This window comes from Schistocerca gregaria, chromosome 7 (genome assembly GCF_023897955.1).
Source record: "Schistocerca gregaria isolate iqSchGreg1 chromosome 7, iqSchGreg1.2, whole genome shotgun sequence".
In the NCBI taxonomy this organism is placed as follows: domain Eukaryota; kingdom Metazoa; phylum Arthropoda; class Insecta; order Orthoptera; family Acrididae; genus Schistocerca; species Schistocerca gregaria.
The window spans coordinates 160,049,137-160,068,758 of NC_064926.1; the positions used below are offsets into that span (position 1 = coordinate 160,049,137).

General features: G+C 41.3%; 1 protein-coding gene across 2 annotated transcripts in view; it reads left to right on the forward strand.

Moving 5' to 3' along the window:
• LOC126281373 (neuroendocrine convertase 1-like) overlaps positions 1-19,622 on the forward strand; it is a 435,322-nt gene that overhangs the window by 244,805 nt on the left and 170,895 nt on the right. For both annotated transcript variants that reach the window (XM_049980291.1, XM_049980290.1), the window contains exons 3-4: positions 7,012-7,116; positions 15,363-15,479. In XM_049980291.1, the coding sequence (XP_049836248.1) occupies positions 7,012-7,116; positions 15,363-15,479 (222 nt within the window). The remainder of the gene's footprint in view (positions 1-7,011; positions 7,117-15,362; positions 15,480-19,622) is intronic.

Here is a 19,622-nt window from a genome sequence, read left to right on the forward strand (position 1 = left end):
ACATGCTGTACGAATCAATGCAAACAACCAAGGCACGTAGATTAAGTTTCGTTTTGGCGGAGGTTTCTTCAGAGTGGCAAGAATTCGTTCGCAAAGACAACACACACGTTACCGACGTGACGCAGTTGCAGTACGGCGATGACACGTTATTTTCTGCTCAATATCTGCACAATTACAACAGTCGACCTACTGTTCTGAAACTGCGTATGATCGAATTCGTCTTACCGTCAATGCAAAAAAAGAAAAGAAGGCACTGGTACAATCTGCCAAGGATTAACTCTCTCTATTTGGACCCAACACATGAGCAAGCTGTTCACTTTTCATGTCTTGGAAACATCTCGTGTGAACGGTGTACCAGTGAACAACATGTTGGTAAAGAATTGGGGCTGCTCACGCAGCATTCGGTTGGTTAATGGGCGCAATCTTTACGAATAAAAGACCTAATGCTGCGTATCAAACTCATTGTATACAGGGCTGTTGTGATTCCACGCTTCTGTATGACTGTGAAACTTGGACGCAAGCAAGAAAGCTCAGTTATTCTTCAGTTACAGCCCCACCCTCCTCCAAACATTCAATGCGATTTCCATGGGAGCAAGCTTTAAGCCAGGAATCACATCCATAAGCTGATTTGAAATGCTCTTTGTAAATAGGAATAAGTTATGTACACCCGGATCGAGTTGCAGCCGATGACGAGAGTAATTTTAGACCATGCCAAAACGAAATCACGTGTTCATAAGAAGTATAAAGGAATAGTGTTAATTAACCGTTGCAGGGTTACTTTGAAATAACAAGAAACTTGACTCAGCCCCGCAGTTCAACTTAAATCTCTGTTGCCAGCAGCTGTACAACTAAGTCTACGTCTCTATACATAACCCGCAAGCTACCGTAAAGTGAGAGGCGAAGGCAACTTGTACCGTTACTGGAAAACTCCTCTCCTGTTCAAATCACAAATACAGCCAGGAAAATGCGAGTGTCGATTATGTCTCTGTATGAGCCCTAATCTCACCTATCTTATCGTCGTAGTCCTTAACGCGAAATGTATGTTGGCAGTAGTGGAATCGTTCTGCATTCAGCTTCAAATGCCGATTTTCTAAATTTTTCTGAACAGTGTTCCTCAAAAAGAACTTCCCCTTCCCTCCAGGAATTTCCATTTGAGTTCCCGAAGCATCTCTGTAACACTTGTGTGTTGTTCGAACCTACCGGTGACGAATCTACTAGCCCCCCATCTGAACTCATGCGATGTTTTCCTTTAATCCTACCCGGTACGGATTCAAAACGCTTGAGCAGCACTCAAGACTAGGTCGCACTAACGTCCTATATGCGGGCTGATTTACAGATGAACCACATTCTCCCAAAATTCTTCCTAGTTGACCATTCGCCTTCTCTACCACAACGCTCACATGCTTATTACATTTCATATTGCTTTGTAACGTTACCTCCACATATGTAAAGGACGTGACTGTGTCAAGGAATGGTGTATGGAAACAAATGGTTCAAATGGATCTGAGCACCTTGGAACTTAACATCTATGGTCATCAGTCCTCTAGAACTTAGAACTACTTAAACCTAATTAACCTAAGGACAGCACACAACACCCAGCTATCACGAGGCAGAGAAACTCCCTGACCCCGCCGGGAATCGAACCCGGGAACCCGGGCGTGGGAAGCGAGAACGCTACCGCACGACCACGAGATGCGGGCTGTATGGAAACAGAACGGCTTTGTTTATTCTACTCATCCGCATTAACTTACATTTTCCCGCATTTCTATTTAGCTGCCATTCATCACACCAACTAAAATCGTCTTGTATCCTCCTACAGTCACTCAACTTAGACACATTCCCGTACATCAGAGCGTTATCAGCAAACAACCCCAGATTTCCCCCTACGGTAAGCGCCACATCAATTACGTATGCAACAAATAACAGCGGTCCTACTACACTTCCCTGGGGCACTCCTGACGATATCCTTATCTCTGACGAACACTTGCCGTCAAGGATAACATACTGGGTTCTACTACTTAAGAAGTCTTCGAGCCACTCAGATACCTGTGAACCTATTCCATATGCCCGTGCCTTCATTAACAGTCAGTAATGGGGCGCCGTGAGAAATGGTTCATGGAAATCTAGAACTATGGAATCTGTCTCTTACCCATCATCCATAATTTGCAGTATATCATGTGACAAAACGATAAGCTGAGTTTCGCACGAGCGATGCTTTGTAAAATACGAGGGTCAGTCAAAAAGTAATGCCTCCTATTTTTTTCTACGTTTAATTGTCAGGAAATTTAAATGCAATTACATAGGTTGAAAACCACAACATTGAGGATCATTTTGTCATTTTTCAATGTAATCTCCGCCCATCTCTACAGTTGTGGTCCATCTTTGAACAAGGGCATGTATCCCAGCACGGTAAAAATCACAGCTCTGCTTCCTAAGTAGCCGGCCGCGGTGGTCTCGCGGTTCTAGGCGCGCAGTCCGGAACCGTGCGACTGCTACGGTCGCAGGTTCGAATCCTGCCTCGGGCATGGATGTGTGTGATGTCCTTAGGTTAGTTAGGTTTAAGTAGTTCTAAGTTCTAGGGGACTAATGACCACAGCAGTTGAGTCCCATAGTGCTCAGAGCCATTTTTTTTGCTTCCTAAGCCATTGACGCACGGTTGTTTTGACGGCCTCCTCATCTTCAAAATGAATCCCACGATGAGCTTCTTTTAGTGGCCCGAACAGATGGAAGTCTGATGGTGCCAGGTCAGGGCTGTATGGGGGATGAGGCAAAACTTCCCATCCAATTTTGACAATCTCGTCAGAGGTGTGACGACTGGTGTGTGGTCTTGCATTGTCATGCAAAAGAAGAACATCTGCCATTGATTTTGTTGGGCGAACTCGCTGAAGACGTGCTTTAAGTTTTTTGAGGGTTGTGACATATTGAACAGAATTTATTGTGCATCCCTGCTCCAAAAAATCAACCAGAATCACACCCTCTGTATCCCAGAAAACTGTTGCCATAACTTTCCCTGCCGATCGCACAGTTTTGAATTTTTTCTTCCTCGGCGAGCTTGTGTGACGCCACTCCATTGACTGCCTCTTTGATTCGGGTTCAAAAAAATGCACCCATGTTTCGTCCCCGGTCACAATTTTTTTCAGAAACTCATCTCCCTCCAAACGGAAGCGCTGCAAGTGTTGGGAGGCTATTGTTTTCCTTGCCTCTTTATTCTGATCGGTTAACATTCTTGGAACCCACCGTGCACAAACTTTTGAGTACCCCAATTGTTTAATAATCGTGATCACACTGCCTTTACTAAGAGAAATAATGCGACACACTTCATCTGCAGTCACCCGACGGTCACCACGAATGATGTCATCAACTTGCTGAATGTTGTGTGGAGTCACTGCACTCACCGGCCTGCCGCTCCGCTTTTCGTCAGTCAACGGTGTTTGCCCTTCAGCTTCCTTACAACGACGAACCCATCGTCTAACAGTGCTGACATCCACTGTCACAACACCATACACCTTCTTCAGTCTTTCATGAATGCGTATGGGCGTTTCACCTTCTGCATTCAAGAATTCAATCACACAACGCTGTCTCAAACGAACATCGATGTCGGCCATCTTACAAACTTCTGCTGTGCTGCCACCTGTTGACACAGAAAGTTACTACTGCAGTGGATTGCAGAAGAAGGTTTGAGGAATGGCGCCAAATTCAAATTTTTCACTTAACTTAATTTTTTTAAGTAGAAAAAAATGGGAGGCATTACTTTTTGACCGACCCTCGTAGACATAAGATTTTCGGTCTCATGAAAATCTGCTATATTCGTACTGAGAATATATTCAAGGATTCTGCAGCAAATCGATGTTAGGAATAATGGTCTGTAGTTTTACGGGTCGTTATTTTACCCTTCTTATAAACAGTAGTCGTCTGCGCTTCTTTTCCAAACGGTTGGGACCTTGTGCTGGGCGAGAGATTCGCAGGAAATGCAAGCTAGATAAGGGGCTTATGTCGTAGAGTGCTCTTTGCAAAGCCGAATTGGGATTCCATACGGACCTGCCGGTTGATTTGTTTCGAAATGTTGCAGTTGGTTCCCTACGTGACGTATGGATATTGCCACGTCTCCATACGGGAGTCTGTTCGATGTCCTCTTCAGAACCGACACCGTTTAATGGATATTGCCACGTCTCCATACGGGAGTCTGTTCGATGTCCTCTTCAGAGCCGACACCGTTTAACAATAAGGACGTGTTACGGATCAGGAGGCTAATGTACTGTTTATTAACAAATACAGGTCAACAGTTTTATGGTGCAGATATGCCATGGAGAGTTTATTGTCTCTCCGTCCGTTCTAACTTTTTTCGAACATAATACAATAATATTTGCTGTATCTTGCAACGAATTGTTATAACAAATATAATTTACATTTCTCAAACGTCAATCTGCAAAACAAAAGTAATGCGGCCCCGTGCTGCCATCTCTCGCATCTAGAACGTAACACGTTAGTCCCGTGAACAGACCTGACATCTTCCGTGAGAAACGCGAACTAAAAGGAGGCCAGCGCGTGTGGCAGTTCAGTTCTTGTAGACGGAGAATAATAGCAGTCTGCATTTTTCTTTTTTCGAAATAACTAGCCACTTCAGCTCTGTAAAGGGGTTTATAATAATTACCAGTCCCGTGGCCATAAACCTTCAAAATTAGCATTTACTTTAGATAATGTGGGCGCTCGTGAGTGACGTATGTGACGATGCTGTAGAACAATGGTCTCGTAGTTACTACTTCTTACACAGTCGGACGTGAACTTTGCGAGCGATTAGTAATAGTGACATTATGTGGCAGACACGTGTTACTCACAACTCGTAATTAATTATCATAAAAGTATGAGGCTGGAGAAATCGCAATTACAAACATCAGCACTTAATATGAATACACAGTGTTACAAATCCACTAAAACGCTTAAGAATAGTGAGTGTTACTAATCGGTTGGTAAAAAATTCTAAATAATGTCGTGTATTTGACTCCATACTGAAAATTCCTTGGATATGTATGTGACGATGTACAGAGTGCGATTTGAATAGAAACCCATAACCGAAGTCGTGGCAATTACAACATTTACAGTTCTGGTCCAGCTTCAGATAGGGGTTTCTACAAGACCTAAATACGCTTAGGGAGAATTAAAAACGCTTTATGTAATCATGGATGAACGTTTCTTTCTTTTTCCGCTATTATCATTTGGATTTATTCGATGTTATCTTTGTCTTTTCTGTGGGATGTTAGTCTTGCCATTTCTCATGGTCTGTACATGCTATATCACTCTTCCTTGTTTTCTCAGTACCTTTCCCCCTACTGTCCACTGTCACTTCTCCGTCGGTGAGGACGTACACAGATTTATTCTCTCGACTGCTCCAAGTTACAGTTTATTTTTTATTTTTTTATTTTTGTATTTATCTGTTTCGTTTCGACAGTCCTCAACGTTTGAGTTCATTCTTGTTTATTATTTTCCGATTTAATCTCTGTGTATTTTTGATTTCCGCCGCCTGCCGTTCTCCAAAAGCATATCCTGAGAAACCCTGAGCTTAAGGCTAATGGCACATGCAAGTCGCTTATATTGTTCAAGAGTGCTTCCTAATTCTGCATCTTGTTGCCTCATTACACCACCGATTAATATAATCTTGAATTTTATGTAATAAGCGTCGGTTCTGTATCCTCTTATGTTGACACTTAAGTTTATTTCAGCAGTAGACATTGTATCACCGATGTGTTCTAGTGGTAGTCACTCAAAAGTATACACTACACACTACACGAATGATAATTATTATTCTATCGTTGTTTTACATTCAGGCAGTATAGTAAACCACCTGCCGTAGTTCGAATTTTATTCCTAGCGCTGACATTAAAGGGATAGGGATATATTTACTTTCCCTTCAATTTCACTCGCTGTAGCCCGTGACTTTCAAGCTATGGAGTTACATTTGGCAACTAATTAGTAGTTTAAGAGTAAACAGACTCTGAGACTGAAATCTAAAATGATTCCGAGTATACGCAAAACATGTTATTGTAATTGTTCGTGGAACTTTTTATTTGAAGCGTTAAAAGAGAGTGTATTAATTGAATGTGTATGTTGACGTCGTCCACCCAGTATTGTGTCCTTTTTTGTTTATTTACTGTCGAACTAACATTAGACGCACACGCCCATCTTCAGCACTGCACTGCAAAAGATAATATAGCTTTGTTAGTCACTTGAGAATATCTCTTTATAGAGACATCCCTCTACCGATCTATACCTCCAGGCTAGATAGGTAATCCTTTCGCCACCACTCTGATTTTGCATGTGACCAGCAGAAGTTTCACGTGAAACTTCACCACAGTTCGCTGCTGCAACAAAACAAAATAACAGTTCTTACACATACGAAGGCCACGGTCTCACTAAATTGTTTACAGACACAAGAAATTCGGCATTCGACTGAAAAGGCGTTACGCTTCACAACTCTTTCACGCACGGGTAGTCAGTCTATGAGCGTCAGTCCTCCCATTTTTTTTGTTTTTTTTTTTATATAGTCACACCTCGTGCACCTTCCCTAGTGCATCGGTGCCCGCACCTCTCCTACGCAGCATCCACTCTCGCGCTGGACAGTGGTTATAATAATTTCGTCCACTCTGCGTACTGGGTGTAACAGCTCTGTCATGTTTGGTTCTCCCAATGGTTTCAAAGAATAGGCGGGGAGCTTGTATAATCCAGTTGACCTGTTTCAACGTGAGGCCTGCCAGGGCTCTGCCACACCCTTCTCTCAGCCTCACGTCTTTCTCGACTACCTCTTCTACTGTGTGATAGGAAGTGGTCTGCCATAAAAAATAAAACTCTACCTTGCGTGAACAGCACATACAGATCATGTTAAAACAGTAGTGTCATTCTTTCTGTGCCTTTTGTCCTGACAAGAATGAAACGGTGTTAATCCAGTGGCCCTTCCATTCCCAGTAATTTTCCTCCACGAGACGTGCGGTATCTCACTCAGTCTGTTGTGTATTACAGGTGCCGGGATTCCCAGACACGTACCGCATGCTGCGCCACGACCACCCACCGACGCAGAAGAGAGCATCGCATACCATGACTCAGAGGCTCGCAGCTGACGCAAGGGTGAGTGTCTTCCCTATCTACGCACTCATCATCACAAGTCCCATATTTGTACCTTAGAGTCTCCAGGCCCCTTATAAGATGGAAAATTCTTCATATACTTACATTATGTCCATTTATCAGTGTCTTCAGAGGATTAAGTCGGAGGCTTAGAGCCATAACGGTGTATCTGTAAAATCTGTATTTGGAGATAAAGGAAAAATTAAGTTTACAACAGTCGAAACATTATCGTCGTTACCACCTACGCTCACGAGGCTGATAATTATGATACCTCATGACTGTTACAGTACGTTTACACTCACTCAATAATTTTTCTACTTTAGCGCTAGGTACTACACAACAAAAAGATAGACACTGTTATAGATACTTTGTTTTGACTTGAAACGTATTCGGTCTGTGGAAAAATCACACCTTATGTACTACAATTAATAATATGGAATGCACCCATAAATAAAATATATTTTGCTTGATTCCGTTAAAAATTTCTAACAGAGAGTCTTAGGGGTTTAGAAGCGTTTTACACTGATTCAGAAATTACATACTTCATATGTCTATCATCATTTGACTTTAATTACTCAAGAATTATCACTATGAGGAAATGACAAAACATATGAGAAACAAAACGTATTTATACTACTTATTTGTGAGGCTATCAGAGAAGCCGAAACAAAGACTTATTGACAGCTGAATATACTTTAGTCGTCATCGTCATCAACATTAATTACTGTTTCTTCACCAGCTGTTGTATCTACCAGAATGATTTATAAAATGACGAAACTGCTCTGACATTATCTCCACGTTACAAAGATCAGTAAGATCCTTAAGCCTTTCTTTCCGTATGGGAACTGGAGAAGAATACAAAGGCAGAAGTGTGAAAGACTCTAACAACCATGTGTTAGCTTTGCAGAAAATTTCCAGTCCTTTGAATTTTTCCTAAGTATTGTAGCTGTGTTTAAAACAAATGTGATCCAAGTTTTCTTTTCGATTCAGCAACCAAAATTCCTTAGACCAGTTGACGTTGTTGTTGTTGTGGTCTTCAGTCTTGAGACTGGTTTGATGCAGCTCTCCATGTTACTCTATCCTGTGCAAGCTTCTTCATCTCCCAGTAACTGCTGCAGCCTACACCCTTCTGAATCTGCTTAGTGTATTCATCTATTTGTCTCCCTCTTCGATTTTTACCCTCTAAGCTGCCCTCCAATATTAAATTGGTGAACACTCGATGTCTCAGAACATGTCCTACCAACCGATCCCTTCTTCTACTCAAGCTGTTCCACAAGCTCCTCTTCTCCCCAATTCTATTCAATACCTCCCCATTAGTTATATGATCTACCCATCTAATATTCAGCATTCTTCTGTAGCACCACATTTCAAAAGCTTCTATTATCTTTTTATCTAAACTATTTATTGTCCACGTTCCACTTCCATACATGGTTATACTCCATACACATACTTTCAGAAACAACTTCCTGACATTTAAATCTATACTCGATGTTAACAAATTTTTCTCCTTCAGAAACGCTTTCCTTGCCATTGCCATTCTACATTTTATATCCTCTCTACTTCGACCATCATCAGTTATTTTGCTCCCCAAATAGCAAAACTCCTTTACTACTTTAAGTTTCTCATTTCCTAATCTAATTCCCTCAGCAGTACCCGACTTAATTCGACTACATTCCCTATCCTCGTCTTGCTTTTGTTGATGTTCATCTTATACCCTGCTTTCAAGACACTGTCCACTCCGTTCATCTGCTCTTCCAAGTCCTTTGCTATCTCTGACAGATTTACAATGTCATCAGCGAACCTCAAAGTTTTTATTTCTTCTAACTGGATTTTAATACATACTCCGAATTTTTCTTTTGTTTCATTTATTGCTTGCTCAATGTACAGACTGAATAACATCGGGGAGAGGCTACAACCCTGTCTCAGTCCCTTCCCAACCACTGCTTCCCTTTCATACCCGTCCACTCTTATAACTGTCATCTGCTTTCTGTACAAATTCTAAATAGCCTTTCGCTCCCTGTATTTTACCCCTGCCACCTTCAGAATTTGAAAGAGATTATTCCAATCAACGTTGTCAAAAGCTTTCCCTACGTCTACAGATGCTAGGAACGTAGGATTGCCTTTCCTTAATCTTTCTTCTAAGATAAGTCGTACGGTCAGTATTGCCTCACGTGTTCCAACATTTCTACGGAATCCAAACTGATCTTCCCCGAGGTCGGCTTCTACTAGTTTTTCCATTCGTCTGTAAAGAATCCGTGTTAGTATTTCGCAGCTGTGGCTTATTAGACTGATTGTTCGGTAATTTTCACATTTGTCAGCACCCGTTTTCTTTGGGATTGGAATTATTATGTTCTTCTTGAAGTCTGAGGGTATTTCGCCTGTTTCATACACCTTGCTCACCAGATGGTAGAGTTTTGTCAGGACTGGCTCTCCCAAGGCTGTCAGTAGTTCTAATGGAATGTTGTCTACTCCGGGGGACATGTTTCGACTCAGGTCTTCACGCAGTATTGCATCTCCCATCTCATCCTCATCCACATCCTCCTCCATTTCCATAATATTGTCCTCAAGTGCGTCGCCCTTGTATAGACCCTCTATATACTCCTTCCACCTTTCTGCTTCCCCTTCTTTGCTTAGAACTGGGTTTCCATCTGACCTCTTGATGTTCATACAAGTGGTTCTCTTATCTCCAAAGGTCTCTTTAATTTTCCTGTAGGTAGTATCTATCTTACCTCTAGTGAGATAAGCCTCTACATCCTTACATTTGTCCTCTACCCATCCCTGCTTAGCCATTTTGCACTTCGTGTCGATCTCATTTTTGAGATGTTTGTATTCCTTTTTGCCTGCTTCATTTACCGCATTTTTATATTTTCTCCTTTCATCAATTAAATTCAATATTTCTTCTGTTACCCTAGGATTTGTACTAGCCCTCGTCTATTTACCTATTTGATCCTCTGCTGCTTTCACTATTTCAGCCCTCAAAGCTACCCATTCTTGTTCTACTGTATTTCTTTCCCCCATTCCTGTCAATTGTTCCCTTATGCTCTCCCTGAGACTCTGTACAACCTCTGGTACTTTCAGTGTATCCAGGTCCCATCTCCTTAAATTCCCACCTTTTTGCCGTTTCTTCAGTTTTAATCTTCAGTTCATAACAAATAATTTGTGGTCAGAGTCCACCTCTGCCCCTGGAAATGTCTTACAATTTAAAACCTGGTTCCTAAATCTCTGTCTTACCATTATATAATCTATCTGATACCTTTTTCGTATCTGCAGGGTTCTTCCATGTATACAACCTTCTTTCATGATTCTTAAACCAAGTGTTAGCTATCTTTAAGTTATGCTCTGCGCAAAATTCTACCTAATTTCTTAGTCCTTATCCATATTCACCTACTATTTTTCCTTCTCTCTCTTCGAATTCCAGTCACCCATGACTATTGAATTTTCGTCTCCCTTCACTACCTGAATAATTTCATTTATCTCCTCATACATTTCATCAATTTCTTCGTCATCTGCAGAGCTAGTTGCCATATAAACTACTGTAGTAGACGTGGGCTTCGTGTCTGTCTTGGCCACAATAATGCCTTCATTATGCTGTTTGTAGTAGCTTACCCGCACTCCTATTTTTTTTATTCATTGTTAAACCTACTCCTTCATTATCCCTATTTGATTTTGTATTTATAACCCTGTATTCACCTGACCAAAAGCCTTGTTCCTCCTGCCACCGCATTTCACTAATTCCCACTATATCTAACTTTAACCTATCCATTTCCCTTTTTAAGTTTTCTAACCTACCTGCCCGAGTAAGGGATCTGACATTCCATGCTCCGATCCGTAGAACGCCAGTTTTCTTTCTCCTGATGACGACGTCCTCTTGAGTAGTCCACGCCCGGAGATCCGAATGGGGGACTATTTTACCTCCGCAATATTTTACCCAAGAGGCTGCCATCATCATTTAAACATACACTGAAGCTGCATGCCCTCGGGAAAAATTACGGCTGTAGTTTCCCCTTGCTTTCAGCCGTTCGCAGTACCAGAAGAGCAGGGCCATTTTGGTTTGTGTTACAAGGCCAGAATCGCCAATTATCCAGACTGTTGCCCCCGCAACTACCGAAAAGGCTGCTGCCCCTCTTCAGGAACCACACGTTTGTCTGGCCTCTCAACAGATACCCCTCCGTTGTAGTTGCACCTGCGGTACGGCTATCTGTATTGTTAAGGCACTCAAGCTTCCCCACCAACGGCAAGTTCCATGGTTCATGGAGGGGGGGGGGGGGGTACCTGACGTTATTTCTATCAATATAAACTTTTCTGTTCTTTATTTTGTAGCGTCCCAGTTCTGGGAAATTCATTACATCCTTGTACTGAACTTCATTAACATGGTATTTTCTATTTGACATTCTAACGGCAGTGAACCATTCTGCTGGATCAGATATATCAAGCACTTTTGTCTTTCTCCCTGCTGAGGCTCGAAATGAATGAGACTCCATTTGCGAGTGACCTGGCTCAAACAACATATGTTTTATTATAGGAATATCAACATGATGTTTCACAGCATACAGAAACATAGCAGAGTTGATTGCATTTGCCCTGCACATGAATTGGAAAAGAAATTCCACGCTTTGCTATCTGCCATTGTTTCTAAAAAGTTAAGAAAGCACGAGCCAATTTCATCAGATCCATGCTTGGGTGTCCTTTCACTCCACATGCAGCATGCAGCTTCTCTTGAAGCTGTATCCTATACAACTGGGTTGTACACAGTGAGCCGTCGTCGATGGAATTAGTGCTTTAGCAGTTGTCTTTGTACAGTAGCAGACAGCCTCCAGTTCAAATTCGTCTAAATAGGTTGTTCTTTAATGCAGCTTCCAACTTAACGCTCTTCTTCCTACCTCTATCTAAGCACTTCCGATCAATGTGAGCATCCTGCTCTCAACGGTGAATTTATTTCTCTGTGGCACACATATGAGAAACCTTGTAACATGTGTGCCAGACGTCAATTTTAGGTACGTGGAAGGGTAGGTTAAATTCAATATTAAATATGTTTCGATAAGGAGTTTCGTTTTCAGGTGTCATGTGATCAATTTCGCAAGTTTCAGCTACTTTTGGCACGTATTTTGGAAGACAAGTACTCTTTCTCTAATCCTTCGTAGCATAATGTGAGGGAGATTTTGGAAAGCTACTGATGTGAGCTCTAATTCTTTCTTTCACAGTACCTGATTTAGCTAGATCTCTAGGAATTATGATGTGCTCATTCCTTTTTAACAAAACCTTGCATTTGAATTACTCAGTCAACTCCAATGCCGCAAGAAAGAACTGACAAACCTGTAACTTTCGACCATTTTTGTTTAAAAAGTGTTTATTTGTGAAGTTTCTCCTGGAGTAGCCTGTAAAAGTCCTATTACTGCACTTTTGTGAAAGCGAACTGCTTGTCTGTAGCATCAAAGTTCCAAAATTCTTCTTGAATGTTTAGTTTGTCAGTTTTTGAAACATCGTGATCTAAAATTTCGTTCAGATTGATTCCTTCTTACGAAGATTACATTTGGACTGCTAATAGCAATGATTTGTCCCTTGATATTTGGCAGAGCCGTAATGTTTAACAATTTATGGAAGACAAGCCGTATGGTGATCAAACAAAAAAAAATTAAAACCGTAATTTACCGGGGGAACGTAATGTAAGGCTGCAAAATTTACAAAATAAATATCTTTAAATTTGTAAGGTAAGTATTAATCGAAGCTAGAAAGTACTTGTGTATTGCTAGTTTCTTTGACGAAGGAAAACTCCTAATTAGAAATTGTTTACATTAGTCCCTTGTATACTGTTGTACAACATGGCAAAATTCAGCATTAATAACACAACAGGCATTGTTTATTTCTTCATAAATATTTTTATTTTCATCTTTTTAACTCCTATCGATTCCATTTCATCAACATTGCTATTTGTAGCTATATACCACACTGTCATCACTTTCGTCCTCTGTTGCTGGGATTTGCTGGGATCCTAAAAGGAGTCATCTGATGAGGAATCCAAATATGAATCACTGACAGCGTTGAACAGTTTTTCGGCATCTTCAGCTGTCATAGAAATGCTTTAGTACGGCCGTCATTTTCTGCAGTACAGTTAAGAAATTACACATAAACAAGTTGCTTGAAGTTGCAACTGTGTACACCCTCTTTAATATCCAAATTTAATCATACGACCATGGGTTACTTACCGAAGAAATTGAAAAACTCTTACCACAGCTTGCAAAATCGTTGCTATCTGATGATGAAAGCACATTGTGGTGGTAAATGAATTTCAGTCTTCTTCTATAGTGCACTCTTGATTCTTCAAAAGATGAATTATTCTTCCTCTGGAAAGCATGTTGACTGCGTAACAGCAAAAGTTTGAATGATGAAACTAACAACAGATTGATGTCTTCCATGCAGAACATGAAAGGGCAAGCAGTGCCGTTATCGACATCGCAAGTGTTATTTCGACAATATGTGTATATAAGACTACAGGTTGCACCGCTATTTGGACATGTATCTAAAAATACACAGCTTTTGTTTGGTGCTAGAAGGACGTATCTGCACTTACGCTGTTACGTCTTTTAACAGCACAGTACTGCAAAGAGAACCAAAATGGTGTAAAAGGCAGTACGCTAATATGACTAAAGTGATTTTTTGGATACACTTCACCCTATTTCCGGAAATATTAAAGATATTACTTCCGCTGTTTTGGCATCCAATAAATAATTGTTTCCGAAGACGGTGGTGAAATAAGTAGGCCAAAATGGCGAATATAGTGGTTCTAAACCTCCAACTAACTTCGCAAATTGTGTAGCGAACGCATAATATTACTGTTCAAGAACGCCTGGGTGGCAGCACTGAGAGCTGGTGGAAAAAGCATTTTTTCCAGACAACCAGTGTCAGTCAATAGGCCATCTTCAATTCACGACTTAACCTACCACAGCATCAGATCCAGGCTTCTGTTGTGAGGAGATACAGAGGCACTTGTATTTCATCCAGCTTAATTAAAAAATGTAGTGTAAAAAAGGTCCGTATCAGTTACCCATGTGATGGGGTCAATGAAAAGATACATAAATTAAACAAAGTAAAATGTCCTCCGTCAGCGAATATCTTCCTTTTCTCTCATCTTAAAAAGAACCTATAGTACCAGATAATGGATATCTCTTATGCGTTACGTTGCGTATTTGTAGCCGATGTACTTGGAATTGCAGCTCTTGAAGACACTGACTTGCCGTTATTTCATAATGTGCAATTAACATTTCTGTAATTTTTTTACTGATAGGTAAAATATAATCTAATTGAGGACGTAATTTCATCAAAACAACTCATAGCAATTGTGTGATCAGACGAAATTGTATATAATGAATGGATAATCTTACAGTTCACTCTGATATTACACCTAGGGGTACAGATGGACAGTAATGCACTATAATGCATATGGATACAACATAGTATTTCGGGTACACAATAATACATTGCACTATAGCACAAAAAATGGAAATAAGCCAATGGCAACTTTGTCCGGGAGGTCCCCATTCGGGGAAGTTAGACCGCCAGGTGCAAGGCTTATTTCATTGGAGGCCACATTAGGCAACTTGCGCGCCGGTGATGAGGATGAAATGATGATGAGCACAACACAACATCCAGGCCCAGAGCTGAGAAAATCTACAACCCACCAGGGAATCGAACCCTGGCCTGCTTGAATGGGAGGCGAGCATGTCGCCACCCAGCTAAGCAGGCGGACACTATAGCACATAAACACTATAATTCAAACTACATAGTACAATGCATACAGCTACATTATACTACACTGCAGACACATATACTATAGTCATGCCTACAGATACACTGTCGTACAATGATGAATGAGCTCTCATATCACTAACTAGGCGTATGTGGGTAGGGAGCGTCTCTTGGTGAGCAAAACTCTCTCTTTCTTCTTCCCCTAACTGTTCTAACAGTTTCCTATGATACGTCATGATATATTGTATGATCCAGTTTGCATGCTGAGAGTAGTTTCTGAATGAATGTATGGCACATCGTCTACGGTTTACGTATCTCCTTCTTCATAGACACTGTGACGTTCCTATATTGGAACCACAAAATATCCAGAAGAGATGGATTGTAAAGAACATCTAGTAGACACCCTTTTTGTCCCCAGGTCAGAAGCGAATGCTACCATCGTGTTTGCAGCTCTTAGGCAAATGGCTAAGTGCACTCTTCACCAACGAACGTGTGCTATGTTGCAGGTGCTGTGGGCTGAGCAACAGTTCTCCAAGAGCCGAGTGAAGAGGGAGGACCTGCCAGTGCCCAAACAGTCGGAGATGCTCTTCAACGACGAGCTCTGGGACCAAGAGTGGTACCTGGTACGAAACCAATAACTCCATAGGCTCATTCTGTTGTCATTATATCATGATGTTAAGCAATAAAGAGTCCTGCTTGAGTGAAAGACTCAGGAGTGTACGCTTTCTAAACGTGACAATGCATCCTTTCTATCTAACGGGGCAACGATCACTTCCCCCTCTCCCCACTCGAACATCTAAACCTGACAGATAATTGAAACACTCAGAAGATATGGCCGGATGTCAGTGTAACTTCATACATGTTCGCACCATCGGCTGGTGTGCAATTAGAGTTGCAATTTTCTGTAACAGTATGAAACGTCCCCTTTGAACAATTATACATAATGGCCCTGACTAACTTTAACCTACATGTTTCACAAATCGCTTACCTCACAAAAAACTTGGTTACTCGAACTACTGCAATACAGCGAGCGCCACTACTGCCAGCTAAATAAGAGATTCAAACTACGGAAGGCACTAACTACTGATAGGCATAGTTAGCAAATGAAAGATTTTAATAGAGAACAAACACTGTATATACCTTAATAGTCATAACATATATATCTGTTCATGACACACAGTCTTACAAATTTCAAAACACCGCCATCTCTCTCCCCACATCCACCACTGCTGGCGGCTCACCTCCAACTGCGCAACGCTACGCGTCGCTAACAGCCAACTGCCCAACGCTACAATGGCGAGTATTACAACAATGCCAACCAGCCACAGACTGCACACAGCACAGCCAGTGATTTTCATACAGAGGTGGTGTTACAAATAAAAAAAACCTAAACAGCCTACTTACAACAGTTATAACGGCCACCACAGTGCACCAATGATGTTCGTGTTTCACGTTGTTATTATGCCCGGTAGGGCACCGAAGGGCCTGAACAGCCACAACAGTTGCGTGATCACTGTGAAAGACACGGAGATGCCAGGCACTCCTGTGAGAGAGCATTATCAGCAACTGACAGAGTGTGAAGCGGTCTCTTTGTGCGTTTCCATTTATCTGGCTGGTCGAATGGTGGAATAACGAGATTTGTGAGACATTCCCGATGTGACAGTGAGCAAGTGTTTGGCTCAATGTGAACTCCAAGATAGTTCTGTTCGACCACGTCTATCCACTGGTAGGAAGGTGAGAGTGCTGTACTGTGCGCCAACCGCACCGTAAGCGCTTCACATCTGCTTCACCTCAACGTTTTTATTTCTTCTCCCTGGATTTTAAAACCTACTCCGAATTTTTCTTTTGTTTCCATTACTGCTTGCTCAATATACAGATTGAATAACATCGGGGAGAGGCTACAACCCTGTCTTACTCCCTTCCCAACCACTGCTTCCCTTTCATGTCCCTCGACTCTTATAACTGCCATTTGGTTTCTATACAAATTGCAAAAAGCCTTTCGCTCCCTATATTTTACCCCTGCCACCTTTAGAATTTGAAAGAGAGTATTCCAGTCAACATTGTCAAAAGCTTTCTCTAAGTCTACAAATGCTAGAAACATAGGTTTGCCTTTCCTTAATTTTTCTTCTAAGATAAGTCGTAAGATCAGTATTGCCACACGTGTTCCAGTATTTCTACGGAATCCAAACTGAACTTCCCCGAGGTCGGCTTCTACTAGTTTTTCCATTCGTCTGTAAAGAATTCGTGTTAGTATTTCGCAGCTGTAGCTTATTAGACTGATTGTTCGGTAATTTTCACATTTGTCAACACCTGCTTTCTTTGGAATTGGAATTATTATGTTCTTCTTGAAGTCTGAGGGTATTTCGCCTGTTTCATACACCTTGCTCACCAGATGGTAGAGTTTTGTCAGGACTGGCTCTCCCAAGGCCGTCAGTAGTTCTAATGGAATGTTGTCTACTCCGGGGGTCTTGTTCCGGCTCAGGTCTTTCAGTGCTCTGTCAAATTCTTCACGCAGAATCGCATCTCCCATCTCATCCTCATCCACATCCTCCTCCATTTCCATAATATTGTCCTCAAGTACATCGCCCTTGTATAGACCCTCTATATACTCCTTCCACCTTTCTGCTTTCCCTTCTTTGCTTAGAACTGGGTTTCCATCTGAGCTCTTGATGTTCATACAAGTGGTTCTCTTATCTCCAAAGGGCTCCTTAATTTTCCTGTAGGCAGTATCTATCTTACCTCTAGTGAGTTAAGCCTCCACATCCTTACATTTGTCCTCTAGCCATCCCTGCTTAGCCATTTTGCACTTCCTGTCGATCTCATTTTTGAGACGTTTGTATTCCTTTTTGTCTGCTTCATTTACCGCATTTTTATATTTTCTCCTTTCATCAATTAAATTCAATATTTCTTCTGTTACCCAAGGATTTCTACTATCCCTCGTCTTTTTACCTACTTGATCCTCCGCTGCCTTCACTACTTTATCCCTCAAAGCTACCCATTCTTGTTCTACTGTATTTCTTTCCCCCATTCCTGTCAATTGTTCCCTTATGCTCTCCCTGAAACTCTGTACAACCTCTGGTACTTTCAGTTTATCCAGGTCCCATCTCCTTAAATTCCCACCTTTTTGTAGTTTCTTCAGTTTTAATCTACAGGTCATAACCAATAGATTAAGGTCAGAGTCGACATCTGCCCCTGGAAATGTCTTACAATTTGGAACCTGGTTCCTAAATCTCTGTCTTACCATTATATAATCTATCTGATACCTTTTACTATCTCCAGGGTTCTTCCATGTATACAACCTTCTTTCATGATTCTTAAACCAAGTGTTAGCTATGATTAAGTTGTGCTCTGTGCAAAATTCTACCAGGCGGCTTCCTCTTTGATTTCTCTCCCCCAATCCATATTCACCTACTACGTTTCCTCGGAAGATCTTATCGAGTTTATTTCGTGTCTTGAAGCGCACTGTTTCAGAAAAATACAGTCTGTTTCTTCGACGGCACAGATGTAGGTACTTTAAATATTTCTTTTAAATTTAAAATTAATGCATCGATTTTGTGAACTGGTGATACATTGACTTGTTTCCTAGTATATGATGTTAATACTGTGGCACTATAGTTGGAGAATGTTTTTGTTTATAGCTAGTAGCATAGTGTAATTAGGAATGTAATACACGTTCCAAACTTCACCTTTTGTCTTCTTTGCATTATGAGGAATACAGACACCAGCAGTTCGAAGTCTTACTTTTGTCTTCATTTATATTAGCGACTCAAACCAAAAGAGTAACTAATTACTGTTTCGGGCAAACCCTAGTAAAACCGCAGCTGACTATAATTTATTTGGAGACGGCATCTAACCTGGGTAATTGTAGCGGAAGACAGACTTATGAGGCTCGAGAGGATTCGATTAGTTAGTACTACAAGAGGTATAAATGAAACTAAAGGCGTCCAAGGACTATGAACTCTTATTATAGTGGAAATCGATTTATCGGGGATCGTGTATGCAGTGCTCGTATTTTGTTGTTTGTGTGAAATGAAGCAACTCTGAACCTTATTTACTAACAAAAATAGTAATCTATAAATGCAAACCGAGCTTCTATCCGAGCATTTAGTGAGAGCTGATCTGTAGAGTGTGGTAACTGTGATGCTGCATTTACGAGGTCGCCCCTTCGAATACTTACTTAAAATGGTGAAAAATTATTTGATATATAATAATACTCGGAGGTATGGCAAAACGAGCAAGATTTGGCATTAAACATGTCATAGAATCGTAGTGTGGTCCGTTGAAGACTGTGAACTTACATAAGCACGTAGCTGTGGGAAAGAAACAGAGAAAGATACCAAAATGACACAAAGGCATCAAATTTGTTAATAACTTGTTACAAAGAAGACCACCCACTTTACACGCTAAGCAGGCGTATATTAAAACTCGTGAAATAACATCGAAATTCAGACTGAACAAGGAAGTACAGGATTTACAAAATAGTGGTGCGAGAATCTTGGAGGTTTGAGCGACCTCTTAGTATGACGCTACGCCCTCTCTGGGCTGCACATTTGCTCTGATACGGTTGAGAAGGGTATCATAAAGCCGCTGCATCCTCTCCAGAGGCAACGTGGCCCACGGCTGTTCTAAGTGGTCTTTGGCATACTAGATACTGACACTGGGACAAAGTTGACGCTCGAGCTGATCCCATACGTTCTGTCGGAAACGGATATGGAGATCCCGCTTCCCAAGCGAGTGCATTTACATCAGGCAGACAGTTAATAGAG